Raw genomic sequence first — 17,372 nt, 5'->3', positions numbered from 1 at the left:
ACGGACAGACTTTATTATGCTGTACTGTGTTAGTACTGTACCATGGACTTTAAGCTATTCCTGTAAGTTGATTGCCGTTCTGATGTTCTCAATAAACTCAGATCCGTTTAATACCTTGCTGTGGCTAAACTGTTAGAACACGCAACCTTCAATCAACCTTTAATAAACGAACTCGGATTCAAATCATAGCAGAAACCAGTCTCAGTCTTTAAACTAAACTAAGTTTAGCCCTGCACTAGTACTCTTAACTGGGCCCACAAAACTCTTCTTACCTATCGTCTTGTGCTGTTTACAGCGTTGATTGTTTGAAACTGGTCGCGTCGTTTATCAGCTAATACAATTCTAATCACCAGAACGTTTTGTGGCTGCTCGCGAGTTAGATTCGCACCTTAAAGTTGGAGTCAGAACGAAAGTGTCAATTAGAACACTCTTCGGCTGATAAACTATTAAGTTCAAGAAACTAAAACCGTGCCCCACACTACGTCATTGTTTTGTCACAGTTTCTGATAAGCTTGTTTTTTGCATTTCAGCAACTTATGTTGAGATCTATTAGAGCGAAATGCATAGGCCACAAATGGCCTCTTCTAATTCTTTATTTCTGAAGGTGTCCATGTATGGTATTTTGGACAAAAACATGTATATCGAATATGTATTTCTGTAATTCTGGAAACATGTAAAACTCATTTCGCTTTACATAACTTTTTCACAGGATAGTTTTTTTGGTAAAACACGGTAATTTTTGGAAATGTTTTTTGGTAAAACGCGGTAATTTTGGCAATTATTGTGAAGTCTGAACCTTGAAAAGATTGAATTTAATCAGGGTTTCAACTGTGGTCGGCGACGACTGCACAAGTGGTCTCTGGCGATATGACACGAAATTAAAAAGTCACACATATACGTTGTACAGTACGTGCCCTTTCAAAGATAATAATCGCCGCAGTTATTCACAATTTAAAAGCTTTTGCTATCCAGTATCGTAAATGTGACTTGTTGCGCCTTCGTTGTAGTCATAAAGTTGAAAAATTCTCGTATTTCTCGTCTATGACGTATATACTCTTATCGCTGTTTGGAATTTGCAGTTTTGTTGAGATCATTCCAACCGTTTGCCTACGCAAAAGTTATGAAAGACTTTCCGTCTCTCTGACTTAGGCCTACGAGTTTCTCTTTAACAAATAACTCCGAGAATTTATGATTTATGCAGAAAGAAGCAATCGCATCCGTCCCATTGATGTTATTAGTTTTATAAATAAATAAAATTTGGTTTTATTTATTTTTTGCTTTGTATTGCTGTCCGCAAAAAAAAAACAGATTCACAAATACGCCCCAAAAAGTTTGGAAAACCCTGATTTAAACAATTCAGCGAATCAAATATGTCGGCTAACTAAGCCACGTTTGCAATGAAGGTTCAAGCTGTTTAGCCAAAGCCAAATGATTCTGTTTGTTAAAAAACAAAATAATTCCTTTTCGCAGTTCATAAGCTCGCTGGAGTACTCGATCGCGTGATAACCAACGAATTTCTGTATGTAATAACAGTCCTGTGTTACCGGCACCTATCTCATCACACAAACAAGAAACTAAAACACTGCGACAGCATTCAGTATTAGGCAGTTGCTCAAATATTTTTTTAGTATACCGGTAGTGCTTTGTTTGTGCGAAAAGCAATGCGTCCATTTCGCTTATGGTGCTTTGTCCTAACTCTTTTTACCACTCACAATTAAATGCCAGTACATGCTACAGCACCATCGAGACAAACAAAATAGAATTACCAGCCGACAAGCAAACTAAACAGCCAATGGCTGTGCTGCACCCTTATTGTTACAAAAATACAATTTTTGAATAATTATTGTACCACAATCTGTTCTGAGAAGTCCGCCTTAAATTTACCTTGTATCGAGTAAATTAAGAATATAAAGCCGGACTCCTAGATCTGAAACCACGTTGCCCAAGTTTACTGAAAACAGTTGTTTAAAAAAACAGCCTTTTTATTTAAAAAAACAGCCTTTTTGTAAATCATTGGAAGATGTGGCAATTAAAATAATTGTGAAAGCTAGACTTTCGTTGCGCTAAATCAAGAAACCTAATTATGTGAAATGTCACGTTAGCTGATTTGGCAGCTCTCAAGAGCTAAAAAACTGTGATTTTATGTAGAAGGCACGAAAGCTTGTCTCCGCTATGCATTGTAAAGAAAACAAAAATATATAAATCGTACTAAACAGCAGAAATATGATAAGTTATGTCGACCCCACAAAAATTTGTGGCGACCCCACTTGGGCATATAGCCTACGCTTCGACAATTGAAGCGGCAAAATATGAACAATAATAATGCTTTTCATTTAACCGCGACAAAATAGCGGAACCACGTGACATTGCTGATCCGTTGCAATGTAATTACCAATCAGAAGCATTTTGAGTTGTTATTAACACTTATATGACAATTCTCTACAAGGCAATGTTGTTATATTACCTTAAAAAGCCTTTTATTGTGTCACAATTGAATAAGGGTTCTTTAGCATAGAAGTCACTGATTTCTAAGTTATTTCATTGCATGTACAATGTACAAACATCCAAAGGGGAATTTTTATAGGTAGAAAACGCACACTTTTTTATTATAGTGTTTATTGCGGGTTCTTTAAAATATTCGCCCATATCGTCATTTTTGTGCACTATATAGTCGGCTGTTTCATATTAGTCGTTTCCTCTGCACAATATTCCAAAATAGGTCGGTTTTAAACGGTGAAAATAACATGCGGTTTGGGCAACAATTTATACATAAAAATCTTTGTCAGTATTTAGACGAAAATATATATACAACTTTTTACTTTTATGGTTAATACCTGAGAATTTTGGTGCCTTTGATCCACAAGATATTGGTAAGATTCAACCAAAGTTAAGTACGGTACACTCTTTCTGAACAACTAACAAAGAAAACGTAAGCAAGTGCCGTGATTTAAGCATAGATTTGAATTTTTCTTAGGCCTATATAACACTGGTAAAATATCGAAACAAAACAACATATTAATTGCAATTTTATAGACACCAAGATATAGCATTTCGCCTTGAAAGGTGGTTAAACTTCCGATTTAGCGTTGTTGGAAAGTTCGGACAAAGTTTGAAGAAAATCTTTTCTATCTTGTTCACTCTCTCTTGTCCATGCAAAAATCAAGTGGGATTTAACTGGTTGACGATCTAGAAAAAAATTGACCTATATAACAGTACATAGTACCCAAGCACCCACAGAAGTGGCAATTATCCATAGCTCATTGAAAGGAAAGGGCCAGAAACCAACTAATTACATTGTAAAATTCCTGTTTTTATTACAAGTGATTTGCTCAAGACTACTGCAGGAAACCTACCTAAGTAGAATAGGCCGCTGGGTTGATTTAATGCATCGTCAGAAACAGAAAGCCACACAATAGTATCTGCTCCTTGCTCCGCAGTGCGCAGCTTGTTTTTAAGCGTAGCATAAAAGTCTGGCATCGACGTTTGAACGGCGGGAGTGTCTGCCCATCCAGGGTGCATACAAGAAAAGTGAATGCCAGGATGGAGCTTTGCCCATTCTCCGGTAAGTACCACCTAAAAAGTGTTTTGTGTGAGCCGATTAATTATTCATTTTAACTTGTTTGTCCCCCTGTCCTTCTGTCTGTTCGCAAAACAGACGACCTGTTAACATGACAAGCATATTTTTATTGACGGCACATAAAACAAACCCCTGCTGTAAGACATATTTTTACCGGTATATTTTGACACTTCTAGAGATCTATAGCGATTAATAGCATAGCATGTAATGTACAATAATATTATAAACTAGGGATGTCCGGTTCTTGACATTTTATTCCGATACGGATACTATTTTGGACACGAGGTAGCGCTATCTGATCCGATAACAAATAACGCCATTACTATGCTTAAACCAAACCAAAAAAAAAACTATGCTTAAACCAATGAAAACAGACAATTTTCTTCAATTTATTAGGCCAGTTGCTAGCTTACTTTTTTGATAAAGTTACCTTTTACCATCGGATCCCATGTCACCCTAGTATTGAACGAATATCGAAACTACCACTTGGCATCAGGTATCGGCACCGAGTTGATACTATTGGACTTTTCTATTTATGAACCTTTGTTTGAAACAGTGTTAAGGTAATTAGTAAGAGAGATGAATAGGTGTGAAAGAAACCTTTACGAAGTTGCTAAACAGATAAAACTCACTAAAACCTTTTTTCGACATTATCGGTCCGTAGCAGTGATTCCAAATGATATTTTGATCAAAGCCCGATTTTTTCATTGTAAAATCTAACTCCTCGTACGTACAATATATCGAAAACGGGCCATATATAATGTTTTTTTGATGTTAGAGCGTGCTCACTGCTCACCCAAAAGTGCAATAGAGTCGAATCATGCAAACAATGTTTATAAACAATGTTGATGTTCAGACTGGAAATTTCGAAAAAACACATGCATTTTAGATAGCACATTGAAAAAAAGTTGTTATAAATTTCCTTTACTGAACATTTGTTGTTTTTAAGGCCGGTCAGCGACAAAATTTCAGTTTTAAACCGATCCGCAGTGTAAAAAAGGTTGCCGACCCCTGTTATAGCCAATGATGATTAAAATTAATGTGGCAATTAATATTTGAACAACAAATTTCAAAACATGTGATGTGATTTTTTTGCATTTGTAACATAAATTAGTATGTATTTAATGGCAATTCACGTAACATTGAAAACTAAAATAAACTTCCAATCCCAAACTGAGTACAGTAGATTAGAAGAATTGTGAACCCTACATTTTAATAAAACTATATAGCAAATTGTTCTACGTTAGTAAAAGTTCCTTTACCTGTTGACGTTTATTTTGTGCATATGTATTTCGCCCATCAAAAGTTCCTGATTCTGATGGCTTCACAATTTTAGTAGTTAATTTTGATGTGTACATTCCTCCAGAACTAACTGTAACCTAAAAAAATAAAATACAATGTTTGTTTCTCAGTTGTTCAAAAAGAAATATATAATGATTTTTATACTTGGTTGGGAGGGTTAGTAATTTTTTATTTTTTGTTACTCAGGAAATTTAGGCTAATTGCAATAAAACTATATAGCATATTTCAAGTTTATAAAAAGTTGGTTTTATAGAAACACCAATAAAATATTATACCTAACTCACAATAAAATGTCATAAAAAATCCACTAAACACTTTAAAACCAAATTTTTAATTCTTTAACATTTGCAACCTAATAGCTTTGGTTGCTTTAAAATTATTCTTAGTTAAAACTTTTTTACAATAAAAGAACCACAAATATTTTAATGTAAGAATGATGGCAATAAAACATATTTCAAAACTTACGTTTAATTTTTAATCATATTAAACCTCTCATAAATAAAAAATGTTGCGTGTATTTACAGGCCTTCCTAAAAGTACTGTGGTCAAACGTGACATCATAAAAAAAAAGTCTTTTTTTTCTTGGTTTACTGTAAGCTTGAAAATGTTCAGTAAAAATAATTGGGTCGCCAAAGCTTTGCTGTTATGCCTACACCTAGTATTTAAGTACCCCGAAAAAAAGGTTGAGAAACACTGGTTTATAGCAACCGATTCAAAGTGGAAAAAAAACACCCACAACATGCCGCAAAACTTATTATGTGACAAAATGGCTCTGCATACCTTTATTTTTGTCACTTATAATATCAGAATTATATTATCGAAGCAGAATACGATTCACTAGCTGCATGCAGTTATAGGGATGAATCCTCTAAAAAGTTAATTAACTTAGTAGGAAAATAGCCACGGATTCCAAGACAGCATGGAGACATATTTGGTAGGTGTTATTTCGTCCTAGTAAGTGCTTACTTATGGACAATCACTCGACTGCAAACTTTGATTCAATACCAACTCAGAACACATACTTTCCGGGCAAAATAGAAAAAGTTTGGTCATCGCTAAAATAAACAATCTTTCACAGGCCACAGATAATAATGATTGCTGGCCACATGTGGCCCATGGGCCTGGGTTGCAGTGATCAACTAGAAATTTCATGAATTAATTAAAGAACTAAAGAAAACACTTTTTTATTAAGTTTAGTTTCATCCCTGACGATTTGTTATTTTTTCGTATTTTACATTTCAAAGTTTGTCACGGGCTGTAAAAAATCTTCAATGGGGTGCGTGTTGTGAGACCTCTGCTTTATAGTGTGATTGCACAGTAATGACAAAACAAATTACTGTTATTATCACTTTGGTGCCTAAACAGAATGTTGAAAGTTTGCAATACATAAACATTTATTTTCATACTGATCTTACAGACACTTTCTTTGTGTTTTGGTGGTTTAATTTAGTTATTGGTTATATAATATATTTATACATGATCGGTTTGCAGTGTTGAAATGACCTAAGTCAATGGCCTGAATCATGAATCAATGAACTTACTTAAGCCACTGTTTTGAAATGACTTCCTAGACTTAACTTTATTTGGTTTAAAGATTTTTTTTTTCGTACTTTTGGTTTAAAGATTTCATTGTTTTGTGATTGCTATGCAACTGACAAAGTTCATAATTTTTAATAGGCACAAATAAAATTATAATTTTTTGTTTTTAGTGCTCACGACTTGCTCTTGAAAATGAGTTGCATGCTTAAAACTAAAACATTAACATGTTATAACATAACTTAATTTACAATACTTACCACTCTGGGTTGTTGGGACTTGGTAAGTAAACCAAGAAGTTGCTCGGTCAGAACATACGTCCCTAATGTGTTTGTAGCAAAATTCAATTCAACACCATTTTTATTAAATTTCCTTTCCAAGACCATACAACCACAGTTGTTAATCAGAACATTCAGATTTTCATGACTTTGGGAAAAGTCATTTGCAAACTTAAACACTTCCTCTGTTTCGGAGAGATCAAGAATATGAAGATGGACATTCTGTTAAAAACATTTTGTAAACATTATAGATAGTGAAATAATTGTTTACATTTTAGTGCAACCAAAATATAAACATATAGCAAAACGGTCTTATTAAATATTAAATAATGCATTCATCTCATTTGAAAAATGATTATTTTAGAGAGTGTATTGTTACCAGGTGTGTAGCGTGACCGTTTCAAAGGGGGGTGTCCCGAATTTTCAACTTAGAGAATTTCCCTATTTTCCGTCTGACGTTAATGAATAATAACGTCATAAAACAGTGACGGATGTGACGTCATAAAAAATCTAATCAGAAACAACAAACGTCCAGCAAATGCGAACACGAGCGTCATGGACACTTCTGCCAGCGGAAAAACTTAACCAAGACCGTAAAATATGTGTGATTAATGTTGGAAGAATCATAAACTATCAGCAGCGCAGTTTCCTAAGTTTTATGTACGGGACTAGCGTTAAATTGCAGGCATGCCTTTCGCCACCTGCAATACTAAACGAAGATCGTTTTTCCCGGGTTATATTATGCTACAATTAGTGCAACATCTGCGCCGAGAAGTGTGCCGTGTCAGTTAAAATACAAGCTGCGGTTGAGGGGAAATAAGTTAAGTCAACTGCACACTAAACACGTGGTCTTAGAATATGCTTATAGAGAATAATTTTGCGTTAATGATAATATAATTAGCCAATCTCAACAAATAACGAAAGAGAAAAAATATACTGCGTAGATTTTGGTTACGCAACTAGCTTTAGACGCGTGACCCAATTACATTAAAATCATTGCCGCTTCGGACAGTTTGTTAAACCCAGACTGAAACGACTAAAACGAACAAAACACGATAATATCACTCACAAAAAGGGTGGGTCACAAACCCCAGCCCCACTGGATACGCTACTGTATCACATGATCAGTAACCCAAATCACCTAGGGGTCTGGGGTGTGTGTTATGAACACCCATAGCAGGTATCAGCGAAGCCCAAAAAACTTTACGTTTCATGTATTCTAGATGCTAAAAACGGAGATTATTAGGAGCTTACGGCTATTTAATGTCGTCTTTTTGACGTTAGAAAAATTGCAACACCTCGTATTTGAAAGTCCGATTGTCTTTTTCACGTCATTGTCAAGTGATTTCAATTGCGCTTGAAACGCTATGGAATTGCGGTGTCAGACAACTGTGACGTATCAATCAGAAATTGTTGCACTTCGTTGTTAGCAAAATTAACGATGCTTTTTAACAAATTTGGTGATATTTTTAGTTAATTTCGCCGATCCTATGAAGCGTGGCTTTAAAATCGCCCTTTTTTGAACTCTGTATAATTACAAACTTATGAAGCTGAAACTGTGCAAGGAAAACACAAACATGGCTTTCAATTGAAGATATGGAAAGATGGCAGTTTAGCGAGAAGCTATAGTTCGCCGACGTTTTAATCTATGTTTCAAAATGCAACGGTCAAGCGCTCCTATTCGAAGTTTAGGCTAATAAAAACATTCAATAGAGCGACCTGCGGTGAAGACGTTTGCTGTAGCTTACACGCCTGTTTTCTACGTTGTTGAGAATGTTCGTTTTAACAATAAAAAATAGTTTTGTTATCAGGCATGTTTGAGGTTACTTAAGTCGGTGACAGGCGACTGCGTTGGCGGCGATAAGCACCGACGATGACAACGTGTTATCAATGCAAGGTGCAATGTTGCCGATGTACAGTGCAGCAATCACGGTTTTAGTTTTGTGATAATTGTTCACTGAGATTTCAAAGGGGGGTGTCAAGACTCCTAGATCCCCCCCACGCTACGCCCCTGATTGTTACTTATGAAACTATTGACTTGTCCCTCTTCTTCTTAGGACAAATGTGTAAGTATAAAGCAAGAATGAAGAAACAATTTTAGAAAAGAAATTGTGCTGCAACAAAATACTCAAAACATGTGCTAATTCTAAAAAAATTAGTCAGTTTTGAACACTGTTTTTGCCAAATAAAACCAGAAAACTGTGATTGGTGAAATAAAGAATTCAAATTTTTTTGGCCATTTAACAAATGACTGACAAATATCATTTGACGAAGGTTACCACAAAGTAATTAATCACCAAAAAAAGCGCTGGTGGGGCACTTCATGGCTACATTTAAAGCAAGAAATTTATATGTGTCACCACACGGACGTAAAACACTTTCCACTTGCCTATGTATATGGTGCTATTATCCACTATAAAATAAAGTAATTATAGAATTAGATTTGCACCTAATATCCTTTTTATCTGCGGAACTAAAATTCAAATTTGAACATCCCTACTATTCAAGCAGAAAATTGCGAAAATTTTGTTTGAAAAAGTTGTACAGCTATTATCTATTATGCCAAGTCAATTTGACACATTTTGGTTTCATGTTAAAATGCCATCAAAGTTAACTCATCGGCTACAACACACTAGCAAACTTGTCACAAGAATTGCGTATGTGTTAAGATCACATCAGTATTTAGGTTTTAAGACAAAATCAACGGCAAACGTTATAGCGGGTTTGGATTTTGTACTTGCCAACAATGCTAGTGCAATTCGCTCCAGGCGAGTGTTGTTTGACATGCAAGTGCCTTTTTAAGGAAAAATTAGTTGTATTTTAAGGTCTTAATTTAGTGATCCGAATCAAACTATGTTTATCTTCAACGAGTGAAGCCCAAGTTTTTGTACAAAGCAGTACTTTTTGAACTTTATTTCTTGTGAGGCCTCTTTAAAAAGTTTGTTGGATTGAGACGCACCCAGCAATAGGAATTTCATTATTTTGACTAAAATTTGTACAAAGGAAATCTTATTTATTTGTTTGTTGAGGAAAAAAGTTAATGCATTAGCAGTATACAAAAACGGAATAACTATGCAACAGTATAATGGAGTAGGAAATAGTTATTTCGCGGATCATCCGATTGTTTAATAATATTTTTCAGGAGAGATTTAGCGTGATATATTTCAAAAGCCAGCAAGACAAAATGCTGGCGACAACACTGAGAAAATCAGTCTGAAAACGAAGAAACTTGCGCAAAAAACATTCTATATTATATTCAATTTTTTTCTATATATATTTTTTAAATAATTTTTTTGGAAAGATTCATTTTACAAAAAAACGTGTAGTTAATTTTACACATATTTTATCACTTTAGCACAAATATGTAGGAATATTTTGCATTACAATAAGCCGGAATTGATTTCGTTGGTCGAATTCTTAAAAAAAAAAAAAAAAAAGTTAGAAAAGTGGAAATCCTGTTAAAAAATCCTGAAAAATGAAAAGAAAATCCTGAAAAATGAAATGCTAACTACTAGGCATATACATTGTTCATTATTTTTAAAGGTATCTCATTGTTGTGTGTTAAAACCAAAAAAAAATAAAATAAAAAAATAAAAAAAAATAAATAAAAACTAGACAGGGTGTGCGGTTTTTGTATATTTTGCTAGGGGGTTATAGCGCGGTTCTACTATATTATACCAGGGGGGGTATAGCGCAGTTCCACTATACTTTACCAGGGTGTTATTCCTTGGTTATTCTATATTCTTTCAACGGGTCTTATTTGTCAGTGTCCATATACTCCCAATGTTGTGCTTCCAGTTTCGGTGCTTTAACAGGCAAAAGCGGATGTGGCCCGAAGTTGCGTGTTATAGGTTGGACATGGTGCACTTTTACAAGATTGATTGCCAGTGGTCTTAATATAAATTTGGCTGCGAAGCAAACCTATAACTTGTCTTTATAATTGAAAAATATTTGACAATTTTTTCTTGCACCCCTATACGCCTCTAATTGGGGACAAAAATCAATAGTGTGATGTGTTCGATTTAGTTCTTTACAGCTATCTACTCTAATCTAGCGGCAGAAAACCTTCAATACAGAATTTGTTCATATCGCTTGCCTTATTCTGGCCGCGAAGCGGCTGGCTCCCTGCTGTGCTTTTTTTGTCCAGCGCGTGCAACATCCATTGTGCAAAGTGTCTCGTCTTAGTAATTAACTTATTGCTCTTACAAAACAACATATTTTACCGCCGCAAGTTTAAATAAAAAATCTGCCAGGCAGTGTACACCACTTTGTTTGCAATTTTTTTTCCATCAAAAAATCACTTTAATTTCTATATTTTTGGTTAATTATTTTCCCCCATGGGTTAATTATTTTGAGTTGAAGGTCAAAATTTTGCTGTGAAGCAACCTATAATTTGTCTTTATAATTGAAAACTATTTAACAATGTTTTCTTTAGTTTTTTAGACACCTCTAAACACAAAAATGGCCGAATTTTAATTTTGTCCCCTAAAATACTCCCCTATTTTCAAGAGGTAAAATGTTTATTTTAACATCAGCTTTAAATGGTTCTCTAACATTTGTGAAATTTTTAGATTTTTATGTCATTTCCTTCTAGTGTAAATATATATATCATTAAAATTTCCTAAAGTGTTGTGCTGTTTGACCCCCCGGATAAACAGTTCAGGGCTAATGTTTAAAATTTTGTTAATTAGCATTGTATATGTCATGTATCCATCATCCATAAATATATCAGATTTTTTTTACATTTTTTCATCTCTGAAAAGTGCCGAAAACCAAAATTAACAAAAAATGACAGTTTTACTCCCCTAAAAACCACCCCTTAGAACCTAGGCAATTTTTTTTTATATTAGAAACAACTTTGGGAGGGTATTTAACAGTTGTGAAAATTTCATGTTCCAACTATGTTTTTTTCCTTGTCAAAAGTGAGCCATAAAAAATTGACTGAAAAAAAAAAAAATAAAAAAACTAGACAAGGTGTGCGGTTTTTGTATATTTTGCTAGGGGGTTATAGCGCGGTTCTACTATATTATACCAGGGGGGGTATAGCGCAGTTCCACTATACTTTACCAGGGTGTTATTCCTTAGTTATTCTATATTCTTTCAACGGGTCTTATTTGTCAGTGTCCATATACTCCCAATGTTGTGCTTCCAGTTTCGGTGCTTTAGCAGGCAAAAGCGGATGTGGCCCGAAGTTGCGTGTTATAGGTTGGACATGGTGCACTTTTACAAGATTGATTGCCAGTGGTCTTAATATAAATTTGGCTGCGAAGCAAACCTATAACTTGTCTTTATAATTGAAAAATATTTGACAATTTTTTCTTGCACCCCTATACGCCTCTCATTGGGGACAAAAATCAATAGTGTGATGTGTTCGATTTAGTTCTTTACAGCTATCTACTCTAATCTAGCGGCAGAAAACCTTCAATACAGAATTTGTTCATATCGCTTGCCTTATTCTGGCCGCGAAGCGGCTGGCTCCCTGTTGTGCTTTTTTTGTCCAGCGCGTGCAACATCCATTGTGCAAAGTGTCTCGTCTTAGTGAATTAACTTATTGCTCTTACAAAACAACATATTTTACCGCCGCAAGTTTAAATAAAAAATCTGTCAGGCAGTGTACACCACTTTGTTTGCAATTTTTTTTTCATCAAAAAATCACTTTAATTTCTATATTTTTGGTTAATTATTTTCCCCCATGGGTTAATTATTTTGAGTTGAAGGTCAAAATTTTGCTGTGAAGCAACCTATAATTTGTCTTTATAATTGAAAACTATTTAACAATGTTTTCTTTAGTTTTTTAGACACCTCTAAACACAAAAATGGCCGAATTTTAATTTTGCCCCCCTAAAATACTCCCCTATTTTCAAGAGGTAAAATGTTTATTTTAACATCAGCTTTAAATGGTTTTCTAACATTTGTGAAATTTTCAGATTTTTATGTCATTTCCTTCTAGTGTAAATATATCATTGAAATTTCCTAAAGTGTTGTGCTGTTTGACCCCCCGGATAAACAGTTCAGGGCTAATGTTTAAAATTTTGTTACTTAGCTTTGTATATGTCATGTATCCATCATCCATAAATATATCAGATTTTTTTTACATTTTTTCATCTCTGAAAAGTGCCGAAAACCAAAATTATAAAAAAATGACAGTTTTACCCCCCTAAAAACCACCCCTTAGAACCTAGGCAATTTTTTTTTATATTAGAAACAACTTTGGTAGGGTATTTAACAGTTGTGAAAATTTCATGTTCCAACTATGTTTTTTTCCTTGTCAAAAGTGAGCCATAAAAAATTGACTGAAAAAAAACAAAAAAAAACTAGACAGGGTGTGCGGTTTTTGTATATTTTTCCAGGGGGTATAGCGCGGTTCTACTATATTATATCAGGGGGTATGGTGCGGTTCTACTATATTATACCAGGGGGGTACAGCGCAGTTCTACTATACTTTACCAGGGTGTCATTCCTTAGTTATTCTATATTCTTTCAACGGGTCTTATTTGTTAGTGTCCATATACTCCCAATGTTGTGCTTCCAGTTTCGGTGCTTTAGCAGGCAAAAGCGGATGTGGCCCGAAGTTGCGTGGTATAGGTTGGACATGGTGCACTTTTACAAGAATGATTGTCAGTGGTCTTAATATAAATTTGGCTGCGAAGCAAACCTATAACTTGTCTTTATAATTAAAAAATATTTGACAATTTTTTCTTGCACCCCTGTACGCCTCTCATTGGGGACAAAAGTCAATAGTGTGACGTAATCGATTTAGTTCTTTACAGCTATATACTCTTACCTAGCGGCAGAAAACCTTTAATGCTGAATTTGTTCATATCGCTTGCTTTATTCTGGCCGCGAAGCGTCTGGCTGCCTACTGTGCTTTTTTTGTCCAGCACGTGCAACATTCATTGTGCGAAGTGGCTTGTCTCAGGGAAACTAAGCGCGTGCGACTTGCCTTTTAAAAAGAGGCTTCTCTTAGTAAATTAACTTATTGCTTTTACAAAACAACATATTTTACCGCCGCAGATTGAAATGAAAAATTGTGGAGGCAGTGTACACCACTCTGTTTCCAGTTTTTATTCTATGAATGAAATCACTTTAATTTCTATATTTTTGTTTAGTTGTTTTCCCCCATAGGTTAATTATTTTAAATTGAAGTTCAAAATTGGCCTGAGGAGCAATCTATAATTTGTCTTTATAATTGAAAACTATTTAACAATGTTTTCTTTAGTTTTTTAGACACCTCTAAACACAAAAACGGCCGAATTTTAATTTTACCCCCCTAAATTACTCCCCTTTTTTTCAAGAGGTAAAATTTTTATTTTAACATCAGCTTTAAATGGTTCTCTAACATTTGTGAAATTTTCAGATGTTTATGTCATTTCCTTCTAGTGTAAATATATCATTAAAATTTCCTAAAGTGTTGTGCATTTTGACCCCCCGGATGAAAAGTTCAGGGGTAAGGTTTAAAATTTTGTTACTTAGCATTGTATATGTCATGTATCCATCATCCATAAATATATCAGATTTTTTTTTACATATTTTTATCTCTGAAAAGTGCTTAAAACCAAAATTAACAAAAAATGACAGTTTTTCCCCCCTAAAAACCACCCCTTAGAACCTAGGCAATTTTTTTTGTATTAGAAACAACTTTGGGAGGGTATTTAACAGTTGTGAAAATTTCATGTTCCAACTATGTTTTTTTCCTTGTCAAAAGTGAGCCATAAAAAATTGACTGAAAAAAAAAAAAAAAAAAAAAAAAAAACTAGACAGGGTGTGCGGTTTTTGTATATTTTTCCAGGGGGTATAGCGCGGTTCTACTCTATTATATCAGGGGGTATGGTGCGGTTCTACTATATTATACCAGGGGCGTACAGCGCAGTTCTACTATATTTTACCAGGGTGTCATTCCTTAGTTATTCTATATTCTTTAAACGGGTCTTATTTGTCAGTGTCCATATACTCCCAATGTTGTGCTTCCAGTTTTGGTGCTTTAGCAGGCAAAAGCGGATGTGGCCCGAAGTTGCGTGGTATAGGTTGGACATGGTGCACTTTTACAACAATGATTGCCAATGGTCTTAATATAAATTTGGCTGCGAAGCAAACCTATAACTTGTCTTTATTATTAAAAAATATTTGACAATTTTTTCTTGCACCCCTGTACGCCTCTCATTGGGGACAAAAGTCAATAGTGTGACGTAATCGATTTAGTTCTTTACAGCTACATACTCTAACCTAGCGGCAGAAAACCTTCAATGCAGAATTTGTTCATATCGCTTGCTTTATTCTGTCCGCGAAGCGTCTGGCTGCCTACTGTGCTTTTTTTGTCCAGCGCGTGCAACATCCATTGTGCAAAGTGTCTCGTCTTAGTGAATTAACTTATTGCTCTTACAAAACAACATATTTTACCGCCGCAAGTTTAAATAAAAAATCTGCCAGGCAGTGTACACCACTTTGTCTGCAATTTTTATTCCATCAAAAAATCACTTTAATTTCTATATTTTTGGTTAATTATTTTCCCCCATGGGTTAATTATTTTGAGTTGAAGGTCAAAATTTTGCTGTGAAGCAACCTATAATTTGTCTTTATAATTGAAAACTATTTAACAATGTTTTCTTTAGTTTTTTAGACACCTCTAAACACAAAAATGGCCGAATTTTAATTTTGCTCCCCTAAAATACTCCCCTATTTTCAAGAGGTAAAATGTTTATTTTAACATCAGCTTTAAATGGTTCTCAAACATTTGTGAAATTTTCAGATTTTTATGTCATTTCCTTCTAGTGTAAATATATCATTGAAATTTCCTAAAGTGTTGTGCATTTTGACCCCCCGGATAAACAGTTCAGGGCTAATGTTTAAAATTTTGTTACTTAGCATTGTATATGTCATGTATCCATCATCCATAAATATATCAGATTTTTTTCCAATTTTTTTATCTCTGAAAAGTGCTTAAAACCAAAATTAACAAAAAATGACAGTTTTACCCCCCTTAAAAACTCCCCTTAGATCTTGTGCACAAAAATTTTATATTAGAAACAACTTTGGGAGGGTATTTACCAGTTGTGAAAATTTCATGTTCCAACTATGTTTTTTTCCTTGTCAAAAGTGAGCCACAAAAAAATTGACTGAAAAAAAAAAATAATTCGGACAAAAACAACATGTGTCCAAAAAAAAATTTTTTTTTTTCGGGCCACATAATAATAATAATTCGGACAAAAACAACATGTGTCCAAAATAAAAATAATAAAAAAAAAAAAAAACGGGCCACATAAAAACAACCCGAGTCCGACTCCGGCCAAATGTAAGATTTTGTCTAGTCCCGAGTCCATGCTCTGACTCTACATCCTGTATTTTACCCATTTACGCAACTTAATTAAGGTGGATTTTCTGCAATCCACTCATATTGATGTCATAATTCATCCACCCGCTTTACATGGTTTAAAAATATTTCACCATTTGCTATTTACGCTTTTACAGCTTACATTTTGCCGCCTTAACAGTTTTAAAATTTGATACTGCGCATGCGCATGTCAGACTCGGGACTCGGGTAGTTTTACGAGGTCTTACTCGAGTCCCGAGTCCGACTCCGGCAAAACAAATCGACTCCGTTTTTTAAAATTAATGGATATGTTTCTGTATATGCAATGAAATAGAAATGCAGGTTAAATTGTTTAAAAATTACAGTGACAGGCCGCATCTAAAGTTGGCAAGTGCTATTTTATCAAAGATTGGTAATAACTTGCCAACTGGCGAGTGAAAATTTTAATTAAATGTTGGACATGTTGTCACAATGATTTTTTTACATCATTAGCCGTGTCACGAGGGTTCAGCAAATTTACAAGGATATAATACAAACTACAAAGTAAAACGCGATAGTGATTATTAAAAGCTTTATGCCTTTATACATTTTGTTTAACCAAACTTTAGAAATTAGAAAATATGGTGCTTAGTTGAAGCAATAACTACTTAACATCTCCGGGACAATGCCAGTAGTCCGAGCAATTTTATTTATCGTGCTATAGGTTTAAACAACATAGTAATAAACTGGTGAATACTAGTTTTAACTGGACAACCCTTAGGTATTTACTCTAGTATGAAATAAAAAAACATGACTTACTGAATTGTTGCTCGAATTCTTAATTTCCTCCAGTGCACTTTCTCCTCTTTCCTTGTTTCTGCATATCATATGCACTTCGCCACCCTTTGTGGCAATATTTAAGGCTGCTGCTTTACCCAAACCACTGTTAGCCCCTGTGATCATGTATACCAAGCCAGACAAGTCTTTTTCCAGATCTTTGGCACCAAACGACTTGGCAGCTTTGATGTAAGCATCCCTAAACATTTCAAGATGGAAAGCTTTTTAAAACAACTTAGCCAGCAATCATACTTTTATTTAAAAATAATAAATATTCAGTTATATTCGGCCTTAAAATACTTACTTTGTAAATTCTCTTAAACCCTTAACCAGAAAGGCTCCTTGCTGATACCACGACATGTTAAATAATGGCCAAACAAAAACCTTCCTGAAAATACAGTTTTGCAACACCACTAAATTCTATCAACCTTGTCTGTTGTTTTTGTGTTATGTAACAGTTTTACGCATGACTGATTGTCTGATAAATAATTTTGTCTGATAAATGTTAACATACTGTAGTATATTTTCTGGCATCAAAATGTAAAACAGTTTTGTC

At 34.5% G+C, this 17,372-nt stretch overlaps 1 protein-coding gene across 1 annotated transcript; it reads right to left on the bottom strand.

Annotated features, from left to right (window-relative positions):
• Positions 1-2,121: 2,121 nt before the first annotated feature.
• Positions 2,122-17,250, bottom strand: LOC146138181 (dehydrogenase/reductase SDR family member 12-like). The gene is made up of 6 exons (XM_083393332.1): positions 17,121-17,250; positions 16,799-17,015; positions 6,676-6,915; positions 4,840-4,956; positions 3,354-3,573; positions 2,122-3,186 (listed from the first exon to the last, which is right to left on the bottom strand). The coding sequence occupies exons 1-6, from the start codon at positions 17,174-17,176 to the stop codon at positions 3,068-3,070; spliced, it is 969 nt and encodes a 322-aa protein (XP_083249458.1). The 5' UTR covers positions 17,177-17,250; the 3' UTR covers positions 2,122-3,067.
• Positions 17,251-17,372: the final 122 nt, after the last annotated feature.

This window comes from Ascidiella aspersa, chromosome 7 (assembly GCF_963924565.1).
Source record: "Ascidiella aspersa chromosome 7, kaAscAspe10.2, whole genome shotgun sequence".
In the NCBI taxonomy this organism is placed as follows: Eukaryota; Metazoa; Chordata; class Ascidiacea; order Phlebobranchia; family Ascidiidae; genus Ascidiella; species Ascidiella aspersa.
This window is presented reverse-complemented; position numbering and strand designations above follow the sequence as displayed.

What these genes read in the sequence shown, in the direction of transcription:
- LOC146138181 (XM_083393332.1), bottom strand. Translation starts at nt 17,176, where the DNA reads ATGTCGTGGTATCAGCAAGGAGCCTTTCTGGTTAAGGGTTTAAGAGAA. An exon ending in AGAATTCGAGCAACAATTCA is followed by an intron (nt 6,916 to 16,798) that starts GTAAGTCATGTT and finishes TGTTTTTAACAG; the next exon opens with AATGTCCATCTTCATATTCT. An exon ending in CACAAAATAAACGTCAACAG is followed by an intron (nt 3,574 to 4,839) that starts GTAAAGGAACTT and finishes AACACTTTTTAG; the next exon opens with GTGGTACTTACCGGAGAATG.